Source organism: Zootoca vivipara, chromosome 7 (genome assembly GCF_965207765.1).
Source record: "Zootoca vivipara chromosome 7, rZooViv2.hap1.1, whole genome shotgun sequence".
NCBI lineage: Eukaryota > Metazoa > Chordata > Lepidosauria > Squamata > Lacertidae > Zootoca > Zootoca vivipara.
In genome coordinates this window covers 80,976,115-80,997,877 of record NC_142590.1, presented here as the reverse complement: position 1 = coordinate 80,997,877, position 21,763 = coordinate 80,976,115, and the positions used below count along the sequence as shown (strand labels likewise).

The 21,763-nt window shown below is 45.4% G+C and overlaps 2 protein-coding genes across 3 annotated transcripts in view; one reads left to right on the top strand and one right to left on the bottom strand.

The window, feature by feature from the left end:
- The window catches only part of AURKA (aurora kinase A), a 47,803-nt gene that overhangs the window by 14,236 nt on the left and 11,804 nt on the right, over positions 1-21,763 (top strand). The gene's annotated exons all lie outside the window — the stretch shown is intronic.
- On the bottom strand, positions 1,309-14,177 carry MIMS2 (mitochondrial inner membrane scaffold 2). The gene is made up of 3 exons (XM_035123047.3): positions 13,318-14,177; positions 2,844-3,019; positions 1,309-1,696 (listed from the first exon to the last, which is right to left on the bottom strand). The coding sequence occupies exons 1-3, from the start codon at positions 13,780-13,782 to the stop codon at positions 1,480-1,482; spliced, it is 858 nt and encodes a 285-aa protein (XP_034978938.2). The 5' UTR covers positions 13,783-14,177; the 3' UTR covers positions 1,309-1,479.

The window sequence follows — 21,763 nt, the reverse complement described above, 5'->3', positions numbered from 1 at the left end:
TGCAGGAATTCGAACCGCCAACCTTCTGATCAGCAAGCCCTAGACTCTGGTTTAACCCACAGCGCCAACTGGGTCCCGAGTAAAGGGGCCCCTGACCATCAGGTCCAGTCTATTACCATTGACTATTACTAGTGATGGCAATATAGAATCTTAGACTTTGTCAAGTGGGAGAACACCTGGGAAAGATAAATTAAGTACCCAATGCAAATACAAACAAACCGATCTCATCAAATACAATTATTGGTAACAGTCACCTCACCTGAAGAGTATACGAGTTCAGCATTCCTTCCAGTCCTTCCCTTTAAATAGGGTGATCCCCTGCCCCTTACCCTAGTCTTTTTCAGTTGACAGGCAACATTATGTGGCTACTGCCTAGGCCCAGTTTTACTGACCTACCGCTTCAGAATTTTAAAAAGTTTTTGTATTTCTGAAAACCCTGGAATTCCTCCAGGTGTGACGATACCTCATTACCTAGCAGCCCATTCTAGCCTACATTCATGTTGGCACTAAACACTAGAATTATAGTCCTCAGACATCTTAAATCAGGGGTCTCCAAGCTTTCCTTGCCTCGGGCCGGTGTCTTCAGCGATGATTGCGCGGAGGGCGGGGAGCATGCACCCATATGCGTGTGCAAACACTATTTCCGGTGCACATCCAGGTCAGAGGAGGCCTGTGTGCATGCAGAAGCTGTTTCCGATGCTCCTCCGACCTGGAAGTTGGTCCCCGCGCTGCTAAGAGCAGATGGTGGCGGGGGCCGGATAAACGAGTCCCTCAGGCCTTATCCGGCCCCTGGATTGGTAACCCCTGTCTTAAATTTTCCATCTTTGCATGTGTCCGTGCTCACGCATATGTGCATATATATACACATATTTGTGGATTAAAACCCACTTTGTTAGATGTATGCCATCTCCCATTTGCATTTATGTGTGAATGCATATGTGTTTATATGCATATGTATACATGCACCCACCAATGAAGATGTCATGCATTTAATGAGATGAGGTTTTAGTCCACTAAGCTTATACAGGTATCTGTATATGGAGAGGAACCAAAGTTCAACTGTATCAGTATGTGCTTTTCTTGCAAAAGGTTTCAAGATCAACCCCTGCCAACTCCAGTTAAAAGCAGCTAGAAAGTGAGGTAAAAGACTGCTGTCTTAGAGGCACTGCTGGTCCAAACAGACAATACTGAGCAATGGTCTAAGTTTCTATAATAAGGCAGTTTCCTAGTTTCCTAGAAGTACCCATATTATTGTTATTAGAGCATTGCCCCTCTAGGCTGGCACAGGACTTGAAGAAACATAGGTAATCAGTATTTGTGAAGTAGTTTATCAGGAAAAAACACTTCCCCTCCCTCCACCATGAATATAGAATGCAAAGGGGGTATTACAGGAATCTGCACAGGCACCACCAGGGTGCAGCAATTAAAAAACATTTTATATTAACTGAGGTGGCAGCCTTGTTTTCTTCCAGTGGTTAATCATGGATTTGGAGCTGGAGGTTTGAAGAAACCTATCTTCCGAAAATATCGCACAAGTAATGGCACAGAGACTAAGGTGATGCTTATGCGGACTGGAGCAAACAGTTTGTGGATAGCGTAGGCCAAAACAAAAGTACTCGTCCCAGCGGCCAACTTTGATTGCACAAGAGTGTCATCAAATCCCAACTTGAAGAGGATGGCAGTCATGTCCACTCCACTAAAAGGGGGTGAAAACAAACCACAACTTAGCTTAGTAACATTACAAAAACAAGCATGGATTTTCCAAAGTTATATTCTTCGCTACTGCAAGATTTCATGATGGGCACCAGTTTAGATCAGGGATGGGCAGACATCATTTGTGTCGTATCAACTCCAAGGTCCATCAATCGGAGTCACTACAAAGTGGTGGCTTAGAAGCTGGACCCAATTTGTATTCAAAGTACAATTTTATACTCGAGTTGCTTCTGTTCACATACAAGTTGGCCAGTACAACTATTACAAAGACCTGATCAAAGTAATACTTTACAGGTAAAGAACATGTAAAGGGGCTGATCAACAAATTGTACCTCTTAAGGAGACTTAAAAAGGTAAAGGTACCCCTGATCGTTAGGTCCAGTCGCAGACGACTCTGGTTGCAGCGCTCATTTCGCTCTATAGGCCAAGGGAGCTGGCGTTTGTCTGCAGACAGCTTGTGGCCAGCATGACTAAGCTGCTTCTGGCGAACCAGAGCAGCGCATGGAAACATCGTTTACCTTCCTGCCAGAGTGGTACCTATTTATCTACTTGCACTTTGACATGCTTTCGAACCGGTAGGTGGGCAGGAGCTGGGACTGAACAACGGGAGCTCACCCCGTCGCGGGGATTCGAACCGCCAACCTTCTGATCGGCAAGCCCTAGACTCAGTGGTTTAGACAATTGTTTAAAAATGACAACTATAAGGAGATGTTCTGCATGGGGGAGGGGAATCGATGGGTGTGCATAATATCCAAAAAGCAGTAGGTTATAGCCAATGCAGGTCTTACTTAGAGTAGACCTACTGAAAATGAGCATGACAAACAGGTTCATTAATTTATGTGGTTCCACTCTGGGTAAAAGTTAGCTCGACACAGCCTATTGTCTCTTGAATGCCAAATGCTGGGGACAAACTACAAGAAATAGCCATCTTAATTCCATGCTTAAGAACTTCTACAGGGATCTTGCTGGCTGTTGTTGGAAACCAAATGCTGGACTGGATGGATCGCTCTTTGATCCAGCAAATCAATTTTTATATCCAACAGCCATAAAGATTTCTCCCATGTTATATGTGACATTGTATCAAGTCCCCGCCACACCAAACCCAATTACAAATAGTATGGAAAACTTACCTTGACACGGCTAGATAGAACATTCCTAGAGACATCAAAGAAATCCCAACATGGAATACAACTCCTACAGCTCCATATTCCTTAAAAACTTTCTTCAGCTGCTGGGATTTGTTAGGTTTCTTTCCATTCTCCTGGCTAGGATCTTCATGGTCGTTTCCTGCAGTTTCACTAGTCTCCTATGTATAGTGGGGGGAATGGGTGCTCATTAAAATATGTAGTTTTGTTTCTAGAGTGATTGCACTTTTATTTTTAGTGAAACGCTCGAAGTTTAGTTCATAGTGCTCTGTTCAAATGCTACAATATAATCTGTGTGCACCATAGTTTTCCTATTTCTTACCTGCATTGTTCATATGTATTATATTGTATTTTTATGTTGTGAACTGCCCTGAGATCTCCGGATGAAGGGCGGTATACAAATTTTAAAAATTACGATGGTGATGTTCATCATGCCTATCCAGTGCTTGGAATGAACTACTTCAGTTGAACACAATTCATTGCACTACACCTGAAAGTAGTTCCCATAATTACCAGATGAATTAATTTGGGAGGTAGAACATGGAATGATTTCTACTTCATCTTCACAGCCAATTACCCCACCCCTCAGAAGGAGGCCCAGACTCTTTCTTTTAAATTGAGCAAAAGAAAGGGAAAGAAAACCAAGACACTTGGACAAAGTTAGAAAGCAAAGTGTGGAGACAATGTTCTAAGGCTTATCAGGCAGATATGGAGGTGAGCTCCCATTGTTCGGCCCCAGCTCCTGCCCACCTAGCAGTTCGAAAGCAAGTCAAGGTACCGCTCCGGTGGGAAAGTAAACGGCATTTCTGTGTGTTTGGTTCGCCAGAAGCGGCTAAGTCATGCTGGCCACATGACCAGGAAGCTGTCTGCGGAAAACCCCAGCTCCCTCGGCCAATAAAGTGAGATGAGCGCAGCAACCCCAGAGTTGTTGAGACTAGACCTAACGGTCAGGGGTACCTTTACCTTGTAAACCTAGTATGGAAATACATTTATGAGGAAAACTTTCACCTGTTGACATTCTGTCTGTCAGACACTTTACTACTTATGTGTGCCCCCTGGCTTCCATTTGGACCCTATATTTCAGCTTGTAACATTCAGAACACTCTTTGTTTTGCCAAGGATAAACTTTTTATGAACTTGAACTAAATTATTTTGTAAAAGGACAAACTGGAACGAGTACCTTTTTGGATAGGATGAAGTTGAACTAGTTTCTTTTTTCAATGGAACTTTTCAAGCAATGTTTATACTATCTGATTTCAAACAATGTGTATAATAAGATGCTATAAGTTACTGATAGCTTGCTGCTTCAGAACAACCACCCTCTTATCCCAGTGAAGAGTACCTACTGCAGAGTACTACACACATTTGTTGATGCTCAAAAGATACCATAATGCTCTTTGAAAAATAGTCATAACTAGGTACTACACTGTATTTTGATGTGAACATGCAATGAGTAAAAGGATGTGAAAGATGGTCAATTGTAGAAGAAGGACACACTGTGAATGTGTAGCTGTACAGTCTTCTTAATGCTGCAAAACTGATGGTCATTCGCATAATGCAACTGAGAACATGAAGCTGAGAGATGGTGACACGCTTCTAATGAGAGAAGGAAATGATTATGGATAAAGTATATAGAGAATTGGCCCAGACTCACTGTGTGTTCTTCAACAATTCACCCTCTTTCAGTTCTACGTAGTAACTGGTCTATAAAATGCATGACCTTTTTACAGGGGTGTTGTAAAACACCCACAAGAATATGGCGGCAGACAATCATTTGGAAGAAAAGAGCACATTCTTCACATACATTTCTGAGCTATCCAACCCAGCAAGATGAACCAATGACCTGACTTGGTATAAGACATTATTGTTTATGCTCCAAGGCCATAGTTCAGTGGCAAGAATGTGTGCTTTGCAAAAAGAAGGTCCAATCTTCAATTAAAAGGATCTTAAGTAGCAACACTGGGAAAGACCTCTGTCCAAACTTTGGAAGGCCTCTGTACACAAACAGAGAGTTTAAAGAACCTTGTTCTATGTACCTTACTCTGTAAGGCAACTGGATCACAAACTGAAAACCACAGTAACTTCTAAGTCTTTAACCCTACTTTTATAAGTGAGAAGCACACGGGTCAGATTTCAGAGAGACTCCAGTGGCACAATGGGTCAGTCAGTGCATTTGGCTGTTAATCAGAAGGTTGGTGGTTTGAGGGCCCCCTGCCCCAGGGACAGCTGTGGGCAGGATTCTTGCAATTGCAGGGGTTGGACTTTATGACCATCAGGGTCCCTTCCAATGCTGCAATTCAATGATTCTAAGCCAGGCACCCCCAAATTGCGGCCCTCCAGATGTTTTGGCCTACAACTCCCATGGTCCCTAGCTAAGAGGACCAGTGGTCAGGGATGATGGGAATTGTAGTCCAAAACACCTGGAGGGCCGAAGTTTGGGGATGCCTGTTCTAAGCTATAGAATCTGAATCTATGTTGATTATGGCATAGTAACTTTCAGTTCAACTTCAGCTGGCTCTGCTGACGTGTGCAAATCCTAGGTGTACTGTACTGCTGCAGGCAAGCAGAAAGCTATTTAGAGTCTTGAAATAATTCATCCCAGTATAAAGACCAGCATTTTCAGTTCCCATGATGTTGTGAAATATGCATGTTTGCAACAAAATATTGTACTAAAAACTCGGGAAAACTCAGGAAATTCCCCACTGGGGAATTGCTGGCAATTGCTTGCTGACAATATGCTTTGCTAGGCTGGTGAAACGACTGCAACTAATAAAAGCAGATCTGGGAGAACAAATTCCAGAGGGGAAGCTCTGTTAGTACTGCAGTGAAAACAACAAAGGCTGTGGCACCTTAGACTGGCTTAACATTTGCCGTAAATCAGTTACAAATATGTGAACCTTAAAATGGCGCTACAGGTTCAGTGTGTTTGTTTGTTTTGCTGGAAGAACAGGTTTAGAACTCCCAGGTCCCAGGGGGAGGACATGAGCAAATTCCCAAGGCGGCCCTGCCTCTCCATTGCATAAGCAATTTGCGGGGAGGAGAAGTGGAGATGAGAGAACAAACCTGCCCTTTTTTAAATGGGAGAGAAGGTGGTGGAGGAAACAATTTACTGGGAGCCAGGAAAACAGGAAATATAGTAGACCTTGAGTGCCCAGAGTGGATCGCTTCCACACCCTCCCAAATGGTGCAGGGAAAGAGATTATGTTGAGTAGATAGGAGAGGACTCCTTTTAAAAGGCAAGAGATTGACAAGGGGATTGTTTTTGCGACCCAGCTGGGACTCCAGGGACCACACCACCTCTGAGTTATGTACAGCATTCTAGGTGCTTCTGACAGCTCACCCTACAGGTCGACTGCACACTAAACAGTAGGTCCTGGATCACGGTGGCCTGGTTCTCATGTCCCAGGCTGTCGGATACGTGAAGAGCAAAATACAATCGAAACACTTCTGCCTTAAAACAGCAAGACATAAATGATCCCATCCAAACCAAATTTTCCTGAAGCTAGCTGGTGACATCTGTCAGGAAGGCCTGTAGGCCACAGTGCAGAGGCATAGCTTTGGCACCTGATGAAACTGAAGAGAGCTGATGGACCTCCAGTGGCAGAGAGTTCCACAGGGAAGGTGCCACAACTGAGAAGGCTCCCCGTCCTCACTATATGATAGCACCCTAAGAAGGTTCCCTTCTGACAATCTCAATGGTCAGGCTGGAACATATTGGAGAGGCACTCTTCAAGGTATTTGGGCACTCTTTGAAGTATATTTTGGGATAGATCAGGGGTGGGAATTTTTTCCCCCTCAGAGGCCACATTCCTAACTGGTCCAAATGCCAGTGGGGGGTGAGACCAAAGGCAAAAGTGGGCAACGGTTGTACAGTAACTAGCTCCCACACACACACACACACACACACACACACACACACACACACACCTCTGTCTTCCATCCAGGCAATCAAGAAGCATTATCACAATTCAAGGACATTTTCTAGCCAGGGGGAAAAAAACCCCTGGAAGGGTATGAAAAAGGGCTGATGGGGTATCTGGTTGAGAAGGGGATGCGGCCTGGGGAGCCAAGGGCCAGAAAGAGGGTTGCATTTGACCCTACCACAGCCCAGCCCTGAGGTTCCCTATCCTTCTACTAGATTGACCAATGGCCTGACTCATAAATTCATAGAATTGGAAGGGTCCCTGAGGAACATCTAGTCCAACCCCTTGCAATGCAGGAATATGCAGCTGTCCCTTACAGGGATCATAACTGCAAGTGCAACCTTGGCGTTATTGGCACCATGCTCTAACTCAATTTAAGGCAGCTTCCTATCTTCTGAAGCACTTGGTGAACCTCTTTGGTGAGCTCCTGGGCTACGTTCAGCTTGGTGGATAACTTGCAAGGCGACAACAGGCCGTGCTCCTTCCTCCCTTTCACTTCTGAGCACCCGAGCTTTTTATGCATTTGGTTAGCAACAAAGCCCTAGCCAAGAGAACTGGAGAAAAGCTAACTTGTTTTGATTTGGACTAATAATTTTTTAAAAATACAAAAGGAAACAGCACACACAAACAAAGGAGACTGGGATAATTTGCAGACGCTTAAAGCAGTCACGAGGAGAGGCATGAAGCGAGAGAAAATGCTTTCCCATTTGACAATGAAACTGGCTGTGGCAGCGCCCGACTGGGACACAATTTGGCTTTTGCTCAGCAGGGAAAATCAATACAATGTTGTGCATTTTGTTTTGGGACCTTTGTTCTGTGTGTGCTCGTTGGCTGCTGTTTGGATGATGACCGGCAGGCAGGCCAGAGAGAGGAGGAAGCCAGAAGAAAGAGCTCTTACTTCACCCTCTCCTCGTATTATCTCCCCAAACCATGCCTTGTCTTTTTGGTAGGCATTTTGCAACTCCCCGGGCGTGTACAGATTACATTTCTCTTGCTGTTAAGGTCACCTTTGAATGAAGTATAACAGAGGCAACACTAGCTCAATGGCTACTCGTTATGATAGCTACGCTCCATCTCCATTGTTGGAGGCAGTAGAATCATAGAATTATAGAGTTGGAAGGGACCCCAAGGGTCATCTAGTCCAACCCCCTGCAATGCAGGAATCTCAACTAAAGCATCCGTGACAGATGGCCATCCAATCTCTGCTTAAAAACCTCCAAGGAAGGAGAATCCACAACCTTCCGAGGGAGTCCATTCCACTGTCGAACAGCTATTACTGTCAGAAAGTTCTTGGTGATGTTTAGTCGGAATCTCCTTTCTTGCAACTTGAAGCCATGGGTTCGAGTCCTGCCCTCCACAGCAGTAGGAAACAAGCTTGCTCCGTCTTTGAATATGCCTTTGCTGCCAGTAGCTGGGAACTGTTAAGTGGGGAAAGTCCCGTGGCCCTCAAGCCCTGTTTGTGGGAATCTCACAGGCACCTGTGGTTGGCCTGGCCACTGTGAGAACATGAACAGAGGAAGTTGCCTTACACCAAGACAGACCATTGGTCCATGTAGCTTAGTACTGTTTTCAGTGACCAGCAGAAAGTCTCCAGAACCTTTGAGTTTGAACTTGTTTTTGTATTGGATCAGACTGTTATTATTAATGTTTGATGTTTTATTATGTTTTTATATGTGTCAGAAGCCGCCCAGAGTGGCTTGGGCAACCCAGCCAGATGGGCTGGAAATAAATAAATAGAATAATAATAATAATAATAATAATAATAATAATAATAATAATAATTTATTTATTTATAACCACCCCCAATCTGGCTGGGTTTCCCCAGCCACTCTGGGTGGCTTCCAACCAAATATTAAAAACAGTACAGCATTAAACATTAAAAACTTCCCTAAACAGGGCCGCCTTCGGTTGTCTTCTAAAAGTAAAATAGTTGCTTATTGCCTTGACATCTGCTGGGAGGGCGTTCCACAGGGCGGGTGCCACTACCGAGAAGGCCCTCTGTCTGGTTGCCTGTAACCGCACTTCTTGCAATGAGGGAACCACCAGAAGGCCCTCGGTGCTGGATCTCAGTGTCCGGGCTGAATGATGGGGGTGGAGACGCTCCTTCAGGTTTTAAATGATGATGATGATGATGATGATAATGATAATAATAATAATAGTGTGAGAGCTTCTGCATGAAAAGCAGATGCTTCCAGTGAGCTACATCCCCTATCCTGGACTAGACGGACCTTAGGTCTGATCCAGAAGGACTCTCTTATGGTTCCGCGTGTGGATTTCTAGCAAACTGGATCCCAGAGCCTCTTTTTCAAAAGGAGCCGTTGCTCTCCCTTTCACCACCTTCAGTCCTTTGTTAGCCCTATGCCATTCTGTTCCCCCCTGCCGTGTCCACCTAACCCAAAATGCAAACCCGCCGTGCCCACATCTATTTTTCGAATATCGTTTTGCCCCATTGAACTTGCTAGACGATACCTAGAAGATACGCCCTCCTGAAAGTGCCGTGATCTCTGCTGCCTACCCTGCAAGCTAATCTTGCTTATAGGGGCTGCGGCCCTTAATAGGTCGATCAACTGAAGCTTTTCATTTAATTGGTAAAAGCCAGTTTTACATGGCGGAGATGAGGATGAAAAACAGGTTGATTTGATAGGAGGGTATTTTGGTGTGTTGCCGTAACATGTAATGGAAAAAAAAGGAAATATCAAGTTCATCCAAACAATGCTTGGCAACTTTTGTGTATTATATCGAAAAAATTGTAATATGTACATTCCTTTAAAAGAAAGAAAATTAATCAACGAACAGCAGAATCCCATATACATCCTCTTACAGATAAGTCCCATTCGGTTTAATGGGCTTACTTGGTATAGGGTAGCAGCCTAGACTGATCTTTCTTCGTTGGCACCTCTAAGTGTTATGTTTTGTTTTGGGGCAAGGGGCTGGCTTAAAACTGTGATGTTGTGCAAAAGGCCTATCATGATACACCAAAAAATTAAATGCAAATTTGAACAGGAGAATGTTTCTTCCTCTGCAACCCCCCCCCCCAAATATGCCATTTGAAACTTTGCTAATCTCATGTTGCCCCCTAAAAATACTCATGGTAATATTAGAAAATGTTAAGAGAGGCAAAGGCCATATAATGGGTGCAAATGAAGTGTTTCAACCCAACCAAGAAAAGGGCATATGGATAAAAGCCTGGAAGTCTGTAGGTGGTCTAAAAAAAATAGGGAGAGAAAGGAACTTTTGTCAAGGACCTGAAGTGATGGGAACTGGCAGCGATTCAGCTCCCCATCACTATGCTCCTCTTCTTCCAACACTTCTGCTCAAAACGGCATCAAGTGCCTCCAGCTGAAAAAAAGGCCAGCAATTTGAGAGGGACAATGAGCCTTACAGCTTCTTTTGATTTCTGTCAATAATGAACACAAGGGGCAGTTCATGGCTAGGGTCATCAGCTCTAGAAAAATACACATATAATGCCAGGCAAGTTTCCAAGGATCGTTAAGAGCATCTCTAGAAAAGGAAGTTTGATTGCAACATTTAAACTGAACCGTTCCAGCACAAAACAAATATAAACAAATGCATCGGAAAATGAATTAAGAAACATCCTCGAAAAGGATACTGCAAGGTTGGAAAAGGTTCAGAAAAGGGCAACCAAAATGGAAAAAAGGGGGTGGAACAACTCCCCAATGAAGAAAGGGTTAGTTTAGAGCAGGGTTTCCCAAACTTGGGTCTCCCGCTGTTTTTGGACTACAACTCCCATCACCCCTAGCTGTCAGGAATGATGGGAACTGTAGTCCAAAAACAGCTGGAGACCCAAGTTTGCGAAACCCTGGTTTAGAGAAAAGGTGACATGATAGAAGTTTATAAAATTATACATGGCATGGAGAAAATGGATACTTTTCCCCCTTTTCCTAAACGCTAGAACTGAACGGACATCCAATGAATTTTGGAAGATTCATGCCACATAAAAGAAAACACTTAATTCATACAGCTCATAGTAAAACTACGGAACTTGCTCCCAGAGGTGGCAGTGCTGGCCACCAACTTGAATGTTTTTAACAGAGGACTGAACATGGAGGGAAAGCTACTAGTCCTGTTAGTGGTGTTCTGCCTCTACTGTTGCTACCAGTTGCTGAGAATCACAGGTGGGCAGAGTGCTTTCAGGCTTCCCACAAGTATCTGGTCAGCCCCTGTGAGAAAAGGATGCTGTGCTAGATGAGATTATTTTTGCTGGTAGGAAAAATAAGGCCACCGCCGTCCAGTATACCTGAAGGAGCGTCTCCACCCCCATCGCTCAGCCCGGAAACTGAGGTCCAGCTCCGAGGGCCTTCTGGTGGTTCCCTCACTGTGAGATGTGAGGTTACAGGGAACCAGGCAGATGGCCTTCTCGGTGGTGGCGCCCTCTCTGTGGATGTCAGAGGAAATAAACAACTATCTGACTTATAGAAGACATCTGAAAGCAGCCCTGTTTGGGGAAGTATTTAATGTTTGATGTTTTATTTTGTTTTTAATATTGTGTTGGGAGCTGCCCAAAGTGGCTGGGGAGGCCCAGCCAGATGGGTGGGATATAAGTAATATATTATTATTATTTATTTATTTCATTATTATCATAGTGTCATATCCTACCATACACGCGTAACGCTGGTGCTGAGGGATCTGCAATGGCTACCAATTAAATTAGCTACCAAGTCAAAGTACCAATAAAAGGTAATGATTCTTGGATGGCCAAATAGGGTGAAGGGTGAGTGATGACCAGCCAGGCAATTGCCCCTCCTCACTAGAGGAACCACAACTCCCAAATACTTCCCCCGCACTTTTTTAAAGTAAGTGTCTAACATTGCAAAAATCTAAAATGTGCGACAAAATATACAGATGCTATTCCTCTAATTACTTGTAGGAAATTAGCTGGCTCCCCCTTTCAGCATTTTACTTTGGCCCTCTCTTTAAAAAAAATCCTGCAGGCGTCCATGTAAAGATTCTGGATTAATGAAGCCAGTGCTCAATGACATAATCTTACATGGTACCTGGCCATTGTTATTTAACATTTAGCACCAATGGTTTCCAGATGCTGTACAGAAGCAGAGCAACAGAGTGAAATGAAGCAGCTGAACAATAAGAACAGACTGATAACAACAGGACAGGCATATACGGTAGGCAACAGAGAGGCAAAGAGCACAGAAGCCCTAACCATTTAGGACTGAGATATCTTCCCTTCCTCTCATACAACTGGAGAAGTCTCTTCTCTGCTCCCATGAGCTTCAGAAGTTCAATTATTAGTAGTGGCACTCAGGCTTTGGGACTCCCCACCCCAGAATATCTACTTTGCCTCATCAATGGCATTTTGTCATCATGCAAAAACAATTTCGTTTCAGAAGCTCTTCAGCTCGATCTTGTTTTCAGATATCACCACCATCTACTGTAATTTGTATTTTGATGCTGCCCCCCTCTGCCTTGCTTGATCCATTTTTTTTTAAAGTGCATCATGTGCTGTTTTTATCATGTTAGTTTAAAGCCGCCTAGGCTTTGCTCTGCAGTGGGAAGGCAGGAGTTATACAAGTAATAACATTAATATGCAAGTCATACAGATAATAAAAATAAGAGAGAGAAGTGCTGGTTCTGATGGATACGAAGAAATAACAGAGCTAGTGCAGCATAGAGCAGTCACCAGGGCGAACTGTCAGCAAATGACGAAGTTTTGCTATTAAACACCTGGCCTTCTGCAAGCCTCAGCCTCTCTCATGTCCTAAGGAATGTTGTGCAAGAGGCCTGAGCAACTCCTCCTGGCCTTCTTGATGTTGTTGGACTCCAACTCCCATCAGCCCCAGCCAGAAGGGGCAATGGCCAGGGACCATGGGAGTAGCAGTCTGAATGTCCACAGACAGGCCCCCCCCCCACTGTACTGGGTTAACAATACTGTATATGTATGCAGTACTTCTATGTAGATTCTTAGTGGCTTTATGAAGTGTCATTTCCCAGGCACCAAATAAGGCAACAGTACTACAAATATTAGTATTGTCATTGTTATTAATTAAACGCACGTATCATTCTTCATCCAAAGATTACAAGGCGGTTTTACAGCATAAAAATGCAAAATGAAAAGGCAGACTACTTAAAGTCAAACAAAACCAATAACCAGCTCTCACAAGCACATTTAAAAGGCCGAAGGGCCTGTTATAGAGGTGCCTAAATAAATGTATGAAGGTTCCAGGCATAGCTGCCAAGTTTTCCCTTTTCTCACGAGGAAGCCTATTCAGCATAAGGGAAAATCCCTTTAAAAAAGGGATAACTTGGCAGCTATGGTTCCAGGTGAGCCTCACTGGGGAGAGCATTCTACAAATGGGGAGCCACCGCAGAAAAGCCCCTCAGAGAGAGAGAGAGGTGCCTAGGCCTTAAACCAGGCCTCTGCCAGTCTTGGATCCTAGGAAAGGACACTCTGCTCGTGCTCAGTGGAACTCTTGCCCACGTTTGCGGGGGATCCCATTGAACTGCGGCTTCTCCCGAGTTTTAACCACCCACAGCTCGCGCTGGCTGCTTGACTCACCCACCTTCCTGGATCCGAGGCCGCCGCTGCCTTTTCCGCCGCCCCCGACCGCATGCAGGGTGATCTCGGAGAGCAGCTGGCGGGGGCCGCCCGCCTCCCCTTCTGCCTGTGGCAGAGGACGTGTCAGCAGCAGCAGCGGCAGCAGCAGCAACGGGTCGCCCTCTCTTCCTCGGCGCAGATCAGCCCCGGCGGCCGGGAACCAGAAGCGCCCGGGGCTTGGCGGCTGCTGCTGCTGCAGCAGTAGCAGCAGCGCTTCCCGCAGGAGCCTCCGGCTGCCCCTCCAGTGCGTCCTGCGCGGCGCTCGCTTCTCGACTCCCGGGCTGGGCTGCACCTGGCCGATCGGGAGTCCCGCGCCCGCCGGGAGGCTGCCGGTTACCGCTTCCCCGGAGGCGACGCTCCTGCTGGAGACCTGCAGCAGCCCGCCGGGGCAGAGCTCGTGCAGAGCGCACGGCCGGCCTAGCCGCAGCATGGCCTCAGAGGGGCTGCGCCGGCTTCCCACGGCTGGCAGCCCAAGCGGCCGACGGATCCCGGCCAAGGGAGGCGGCTGATCAGGCCCGGAGAGAGAGCGCAAAACAGCCACCTACCGCCTTGCCAGGCACCCTCCTCCTTAAAGGGACAGCGCCCCGATTGTCTTGGGCAGGGCAAGGGAGCCTGCTTAGAGCCGCTGTGTCGTTCAGGCCTCTGCCTTCTTCTTCCTCCCAAACTTTCGCCTCTCGGCAGGGAGCACTTGCAAATCGCCGGGGCTCTCTGTCGGGGGGACGCGGGGAACCAATGAATGTCTCCCCACCACCGCCTTTGGGTAGCAATTGCGATGCGCTGCCCTAATTCGCTGCACGATTTCCCCACGCATTTCCAAACGCTTCTTTCGGTTCTTGTTTACATCGTGTTTACAATGCGCGGTGAATTGAAAGAAGCGATTAAAAATGTAATTAAAAGTCAGTATTGAATGCAATAGGTGCGCCATCTCCAGCCTTCAACCACAAATCCGCAGAGTAGCTGCTCTAGTCAAGCTTTCTCTGGCAGGGAATGGCTTAATTATTAATTAATGCACCGTCTTTTTCCTTTGATGGGACTCATTATATAAAATCTGTTTAAAACATACAAATAATTTCAATAAAACAGCTGTACAATAGTATCAAAAGTATCCAAAATAGTATCCAAAGCCTGGTAAGAAGCACTCTCAAAGTCACCAAGGCTGCATGGTGTTTCAGAGGGAGTGCAGTAGAGTAATTCACTTATCCTTCAAAATGAAGGTCATACATCAGGGTGACCAAGGCTGATTTAGCCCCAAAGCTAGGCTGGAACCCAGATTGGAATGGGTCTAGATCAGGGGTCCCCAAACTAAGGCCCAGGGGCTGGATGCGGCCCAATCGCCTTCTCAATCCGGCCCGCAGATTGTCCGGGAATCATCAGCATGTTTTTACATGAGTCGAATGTGTCCTTTTATTTAAAATGCATCTCTGGGTTATTTGTGGGGCCTGCCTGGTGTTTTTACATGAGCAGAATGTGTGCTTTTATTTAAAATGCATCTCTGGGTTATTTGTGGGGCATAGGAATTCATTCATATTTTTAATCAAAATACAGTCTGGCCCCCCACAAGGTCTGAGGGACAGGGAACCGCCCCCCTGCTGAAAAAGTTTGCTGACCCCTGGTCTAGATAATCCATATATCCCCCAAAAGGCTTGCAGTTGTGCCCCCATCACCCTCTCAACTCCCCTGCTCAAACAAGCTGGTCTAAAACCAGCTCCAGCCTGTATTTTTTTTCCAAGTGTGTTTTCAGGAGGTACCTAAAATAGATGATGTTGCCTTGTGGGTCACTGAGGGAAAGAGCATTCCAAACCACAGGAGCAACCAGAAAATACTTACAAGCGGCTGCCCTATAGTACTCTGAACACGGAGGTCTATAAATGGCACAGGTGCAAAGCTTATTCACTTATTCCGATTTGTCTTGTGTTGGATGCCACGGGTGGATCGGTGGGAATGGGATCAGTTTGCAACAAAACTATTGCACTTTCCCTTTTGTGTTGTTTGAAAAGATTCCCATTAACTAAATAAGCAAAATTGTTTGGCGCATCCTTTAAAAATGCAGATCTGGGAATTGCAAGTAAGAGAGGGCAGAGGGGGCCTTTGTAAACTTTGACTTGAAAGGGATTTCTGTTTCAGTATCGGCAGGGCTGATGTTTGGCATTCTCTCTCATCAAAAAGGATCCCTTTGATCTCTAATTTTCCACCCTTCCTTAGGCACATTGTTTTGTTACGTCTATAGTGCTGTAGACTTCCAGGCCATAACCTAAACAAGAGCTTTCCTGTCTGGGAAGCCATGCAAATTTGGAGCGAAAGAGAATTGCAGGGATCGGCCCAAGATGATACAGTGGCGAAGCAGCATTGTAGAAGGAGCATGGGCTGGATGTGTGCGGACAGGAGATGGAACATTCGAGATAAAACTGCACAGCAGAACAGATGGGTCTTGAGAAGAGCATCTTCAAGGGAGCTTTGCATTCCTTCGCTGACAGCCGGTTCTCAGAAATTGTATGAGCTGGTCCTTTGAATCAAGGCTTTTGTGTAGAAAGAGATGTGTAGGGCTGTCGGGTTCAGCTCCAGGACCTGGAATACTGTGTGACATTTCTAAGGCATGCTGGAGTCTTGCCCCCTCAACAGCACTCACCATCATTTCAATCCCCTGCATACCTGGGCATTTGCTGGGGCCAACATACCAACCAAGTCCCATTGGGCTGATGCATTGCCTTGCTCTCCCGGGACACCCCACAACTTAGGCCCCAGGATGGCACTGCTGCTGTTGCAAGCCTCACCTGGCTAGGAGTCAAGCTGAACTCCAGTCCCATAATAGCAAAGCCACACCAAATCCCAGAGATGCAATCACATCTCTCTGCCAACATGTCTAGTTTTGTCCCAGAGTTTCATATTTTATCCTGATCATTGGGTACCAGAGGTGAAGGACATGGGAATGTCACAATGGGAGTGTGACAATGAAAGAGGACAGGGTAGGATGTCTTCAGTTTGCAATAAATGAGTTGACTTTATATTAGGACCCCTATTATTTCCATGGTAATAGTAATATATTTGGTTCTTAAATGCATCTATTTCCATAACTGAAATAAGTACATAATAACTCAATTTGCAGTTTTGTACAAAGTTTGCAGCACCCACCCCAGTTGCCCAAATGGTTCAACCTCCACTGGCTCCACGAGCAGGAATTATAGAACTGCAGTGTTGGAAGGGACCCTGGGGGCCATCTAGTCCAACCCCTTGCAACACAGGAATATTTTGCCCAATGGGCTCAAACCCACGACCCTGAGATAAAGAATCTCATGCTCCACCGACTGAGCTATCCCAGGAGATTTGATTCATCTGAACAACTCCTCATTCATATCACCCATAATATTCATATGCACTTTATTTTCTTGAATTTATATCTCAAGGAGCAAAAGGTGGCATGCATGGCTCTCCCTATTTTCATTTTATAACTACCCTGTGAGGTAGGTTAGGATAAGGAGCAGTAACTGGCCCAAGGTCAGCTGGTCTCCTAGGTCCTGGTCCGACACTGTAAGAAGCACTTTGCCACAGCAGCTCTCCATTGTGTGTTACATATTCTGATGTAACACTGCTTCCAGGTATTTTTTTCACAGAGGGGGGAAATGCTCTGGTGACATTGGCCTTCTGTCTGCAGGGATAATTTCTGCTGATGGCAACATCTGTTGGGTTTGCCTAAGAAGTGATATCTAAACCCGCCACATTGGAGCCGGTGAGCCTGTTGCTCAGATGATGAGCATGTATGCCGTACAGTTCCCTTTTGTGGTTGGCGGGAGGAGGGCAAGATTCTGCTAAGCCTGCTTTGAAACAAAAAAAACGGAAGCAGAAAAAAACAACCTGCATCACGCTACATGTTCATTTTATTGTATTTATAAATGACCCTTCCTTGGACAGAGCAAAGGGCTGTGTGCGACAAAGGATTAAGGAACAAAACAAATATAAAACGAAAGCATTAATTATGTAATCGCAATTAAAAAAAACACAACCCACACATTGCTGTTCAGGGAAACTATTACCATCTCAGGCTGAAAGGGTTAGGGAAATAGAAACCGTTTTAGTTGGCATCTAAACCCCAACCACAAAGGAGACATTCACCTCTGGGGGGAGATCATTCCAGAGTCAAGGCCCCAACACAGAGAAGGCCATTTTATGAGTCCCCTCACCACAGATTCTCGTGGGGACTATGAACAGAGTCCACTCCTAAGGATGGAGTCGGCTGGTATGGGATGAGGCTGTATTGCAGATATAGCTGAGCAGAAGGATGGGAGCCACTGTGGTGTAGTGGTTAGATACCGGTAGTTGGACCAAGACCTGGGAGAGCTGGGTTCAAATCCCCACTCAGACATGAAACTCACTGGGTGGCCTTGGACCAGTCACTGTCGCTCAGATGAACCTACCTCACAGGGTTGTTGTGAGGACAAAATGGGGAGGGGAGAACCATGTGTGGCACCTTAAACTACTTGGGGATATAAATGTAATAAATGAATGAATGAATGAATGAATAACTTAAACAAATAAATACTTCAGGCAATTGTGCCAGTATTATGAGGTCTTTACAAACCTTGTATCTGGTTTAAGCTTCTGCATGCTTGGAAAAGTGAAATAGCAAGCTGTACTGGTTCTTGCGTAACATCTATAGATGCCTTAACTTGGAATCATTATCCCAGGACACCAGTGAGAAAGCCATATCGCTACAAAGCACAGCATGCGGCTTTTAACTACTAAATGCTGCAGCTCAGCCCATTCATATTTAATCTCTGTTTAGCTTTTATGCTGCTCCTTTGCGCTCAGAGTCTCTCCACGGACGTGTAAAGTATTTACCAGGCTTAGTGGTACAGGTCCCAGAGGGAAACATGGAATTCAAATTGCAGACCTGAAGGTGGATGGATGTACTAGCTGCTGAATATTCATGAAGGTAAACATGATCCTCTGGTTCCCAGGGTGATTATCTTCAGTGAAAATACGTTACTCCAGCTCTTCCGAAAGGTTTGGAAACTGAAATATACTCGGAGTCGTGCAGTGCGTGGTGGCGGTCAGCTCAGCAGGATCCCACCTTCGTCGCCAGTGAAATATACTCGGAGTCGAGAGTGAATTTCATGCTCTTTATTCAGCTCATATTCATCAAGGAGAAGAAGAGAAGACGAATGGCTCTTTTCCCAAAACCATCTGCTTATATACATTATTTACACAATGGGCCTTGCGTGATTGGCTACTTCAGGGCTACACCTGTGGGCCAATTATATTGTGGATTGACTTCTGCCTGCAGCCTGATTGGCTGCTCCTACAGGCCAATCAGGTAGCAGATTCACTTCTGCCAGCCGCCTGATTGGCTGCTCCAGCAGGCCAATCAGGTTGCGGATTCACTTCCACCTGGAGTTGGATTGGGTAGCTCCCGCTGATTCTGAATCCTATTGTTCTAGGATTCAGCTCAGTACATAACAGAAACTGAGGGCATATTTTCAGGACCCTCTGTATAGCTGCAAGGTAGGTACTGGGCTCCTTGAATACAATGCCCACCCTTAAATAGATGGATGATAAATCGGTAGGTGCTGCTCTCAAGGCTCAGATGTTTGCAGCTTAAGGGCTGATGCACTTCGTTATTAGGTTATTTATTTGAGCGGTTCAGAGAAGTTTGATTCGTGCAAAATAACTCACTGAAACTGGCAATTGCACCAGACAGCAGATGCGGCCTCTTCTTTGTTGCATTTTCAGAAAAGGAACCGTGCTAAAGTGTGAACACAGCAGTTGGAAACAGTGTCCTGGTCAGAAATCGCAACCAGTTTTCCTGGTGGCAACCAATGTTGGAAGTATAGATTTTGGCCAATTTCCCTAAAAAGAGCTAAAAAACAACTTCTTTTTTTTAGATTTTGCAACATTTGTGTCTGGATTTTCACATTTTGAAATACGGCAAGCCTAGTGAACAGGCACAAATCATTTCAATGGTAGGCTCCCCCCCCCTCTCAAAAAAACCAACTCCAAGGAAATGCTCCAAGGAAATAGTGTTATTCTTCCGCAAGATGTATCACCTTCTCTTCCAGATTGAGCTTGGAGGAAATAGGTCTATCTCATTTGAGCACTGGCCATCAATTCACAGTACTGAAATGCTGTAATGATGATGCCACCAACCCGCCTTCCATATTTGCAGAGCTACAATGTGTTTTAACCATCCATCCTTCTTGCCTTACAACCCTGGGAATTGTAGTTCTGTGAAGGAAATAGGAGTCCTCCGACAATTCTCAGCACCCCACAGTTCTTGGGATTCTTTTGGGGAAGCCATGACTGAAGTGGTGTGATTCTGCTTTAAATATATAGTGCAGATGAGTCTTAACTCTTTTAGGCACATTTAATAGGTGAGTGGGACGCGGGTTGTGCTGTGGTCTAAACCACAGAGCCTAGGGCTTGCCGATCAGAAGGTCGGCGGTTCAAATCCCCGCGACAGGGTGAGCTCCCATTGCTCTGTCCCTGCTTCTGCCAACCTAGCAGTTCGAAAGCACATCAAAGTGCAAGTACAGTGGTACCTCTATTTATGAATTTAATGCATTCCGAACGCACATTCGTAAGTTGAAAAAAATTGTAAGTCAAATCCCATAGGGAGAAAAAATTCATAAGTCGAAGCAACCCTATCTAAAAATTCATAAGTAAAAAAAAATCCCATCTAAACAGCATCCAAGATGGCGGACGGAGCTCCAGTCATAAGTAGAAACATTCGTAAATCGAGTCATTCGTAAGTAGAGGTACCACTGTAGATAAATAGGTACCGCTCTGGCAGGAAGGTAAATGGCGTTTCCGTGTGCTGCTCTGGTTCGCCAGAAGCGGCTTAGTCATGCTGACCACATGACCCAGAAGCTGTACGCCGGCTCCCTTGGCCAATAAAGCGAGATAAGCGCAGCAACCCCAAAATTTGGGATTGGGATTGGACCTAACGGTCAGGGGTCCCTTTACCTTTACCTTTAATAGGTGAGTGCCACCTAGTGACAAGAGGTTGCATGAGGTTCCACTAATGCAGTATGGAAGGATCTTAGAATTTTTATTTTATTTCTTCTGTCCATCCATCCATTATTTGTGATCTTAGATTATTTGCTTTCTTGCTACCAGCTGCTGGGAGTAAATACATTGTTTTAATTCAAATCATCTGTTGCCAAATATAAAACATCTCCTGGAGACTCACACCATATTATGATTATTATATTTTTTTACATCAGGCTTCCTCAACCTCGGCCCTCCAGATGTTTTTTGCCTACAACTTAAAAATTATCCATTCCCCCAAGCCTGTTGGAACAAGAAATATACACGATTAAAAAATGAAGTTTAACAGTACTACTTGCCCTCCGAATAACAGAGAGCTGACTTGAGTTAAGTCAAAACAGCTTCCGGTTGTGCAAATAGCGTCTTCTTCCTTTCCTCTCCCTTCATGTCTCCTTCACTGCCTCCAAATCTGGAGAACCCCCCAACACAAATAAATAATATAAATAACATTTAAATTGTTGATGTTGTTGTTGTTGTTGAATAAGACGTTGTTGTTGAATAAGACGTCAGGGTATGCTGTTGTGGCATTCCATAGACCAGTTGCTCAGCTGGTCCATTAAGCTTGCCCCTTAATACACCCTCCAAATACAGCTTGTGAGCCTACCTAGGTGAATGCAAACCACCAGCAATCTAGGGCAGCCTGCCAGGGACATCTTTGCTGCCTGAATATAATTGGAAAAATGGAGCAGGCAGGCCACACTCCACACTTCGCGGGTCACAGGTTTTGCAGGCTTGCTCGAGGCCCTGTGATGATTGGCTTCCATTTGCCCCATATTAATTCAATCTGGAATGAAAGGGAGACATCTTGCCTTCCATTGCTACTTTGCTCTGCAGCTGGAGCCTGGCGCTCAGAAGCAAACTCTCCACTTGCTGGCACTGCAGTGAGACATCTGGGGACCGATTACTGCAGAACAAACACTCCCTTATGCTCAGGCCCCTTCCAGTCTCTGTAGTAAGATCTTTGTTGAAGCAGCAGTAAACAACCTCTCGCTACAGAGAGTTCCGATTAGCTGGTGTAGGCGGCTGAGCCTGATGAGGAATTCTATTTAGCCAATTAATCTACATTTGTAGAAAGTTCAAATCGTGCTTGCTTATTTTTCTCCTCCAAGTATTCACGTAGGAGATCCAGTGACTTTGGAGCATCCGTGCTGGAAGAAAAAGGCAGGGCTCATGGGCGCTCTGACAACCGTGTCTCTCCTTTGATTTGCGATAGTGAGCACTTTGGTGGATCAGTGGCTTGCAGCTTAGCCCAATATGTTATGGGCATGTGGGGGGGGGAGGGTTTCTTCCACTGGGTGCCCTCTGCTTCGGAATGATTAGATGCCAGGAACGATCAGCGCAGACTTCTGAGTGGCCAGAAGAGGCCAGCAAGA

What these genes read in the sequence shown, in the direction of transcription:
- MIMS2 (XM_035123047.3), bottom strand. Translation starts at nt 13,782, where the DNA reads ATGCTGCGGCTAGGCCGGCCGTGCGCTCTGCACGAGCTCTGCCCCGGC. An exon ending in GCGGCCTCGGATCCAGGAAG is followed by an intron (nt 3,020 to 13,317) that starts GTGGGTGAGTCA and finishes CACTATACATAG; the next exon opens with GAGACTAGTGAAACTGCAGG. An exon ending in TTCTATCTAGCCGTGTCAAG is followed by an intron (nt 1,697 to 2,843) that starts GTAAGTTTTCCA and finishes ACCCCCTTTTAG; the next exon opens with TGGAGTGGACATGACTGCCA.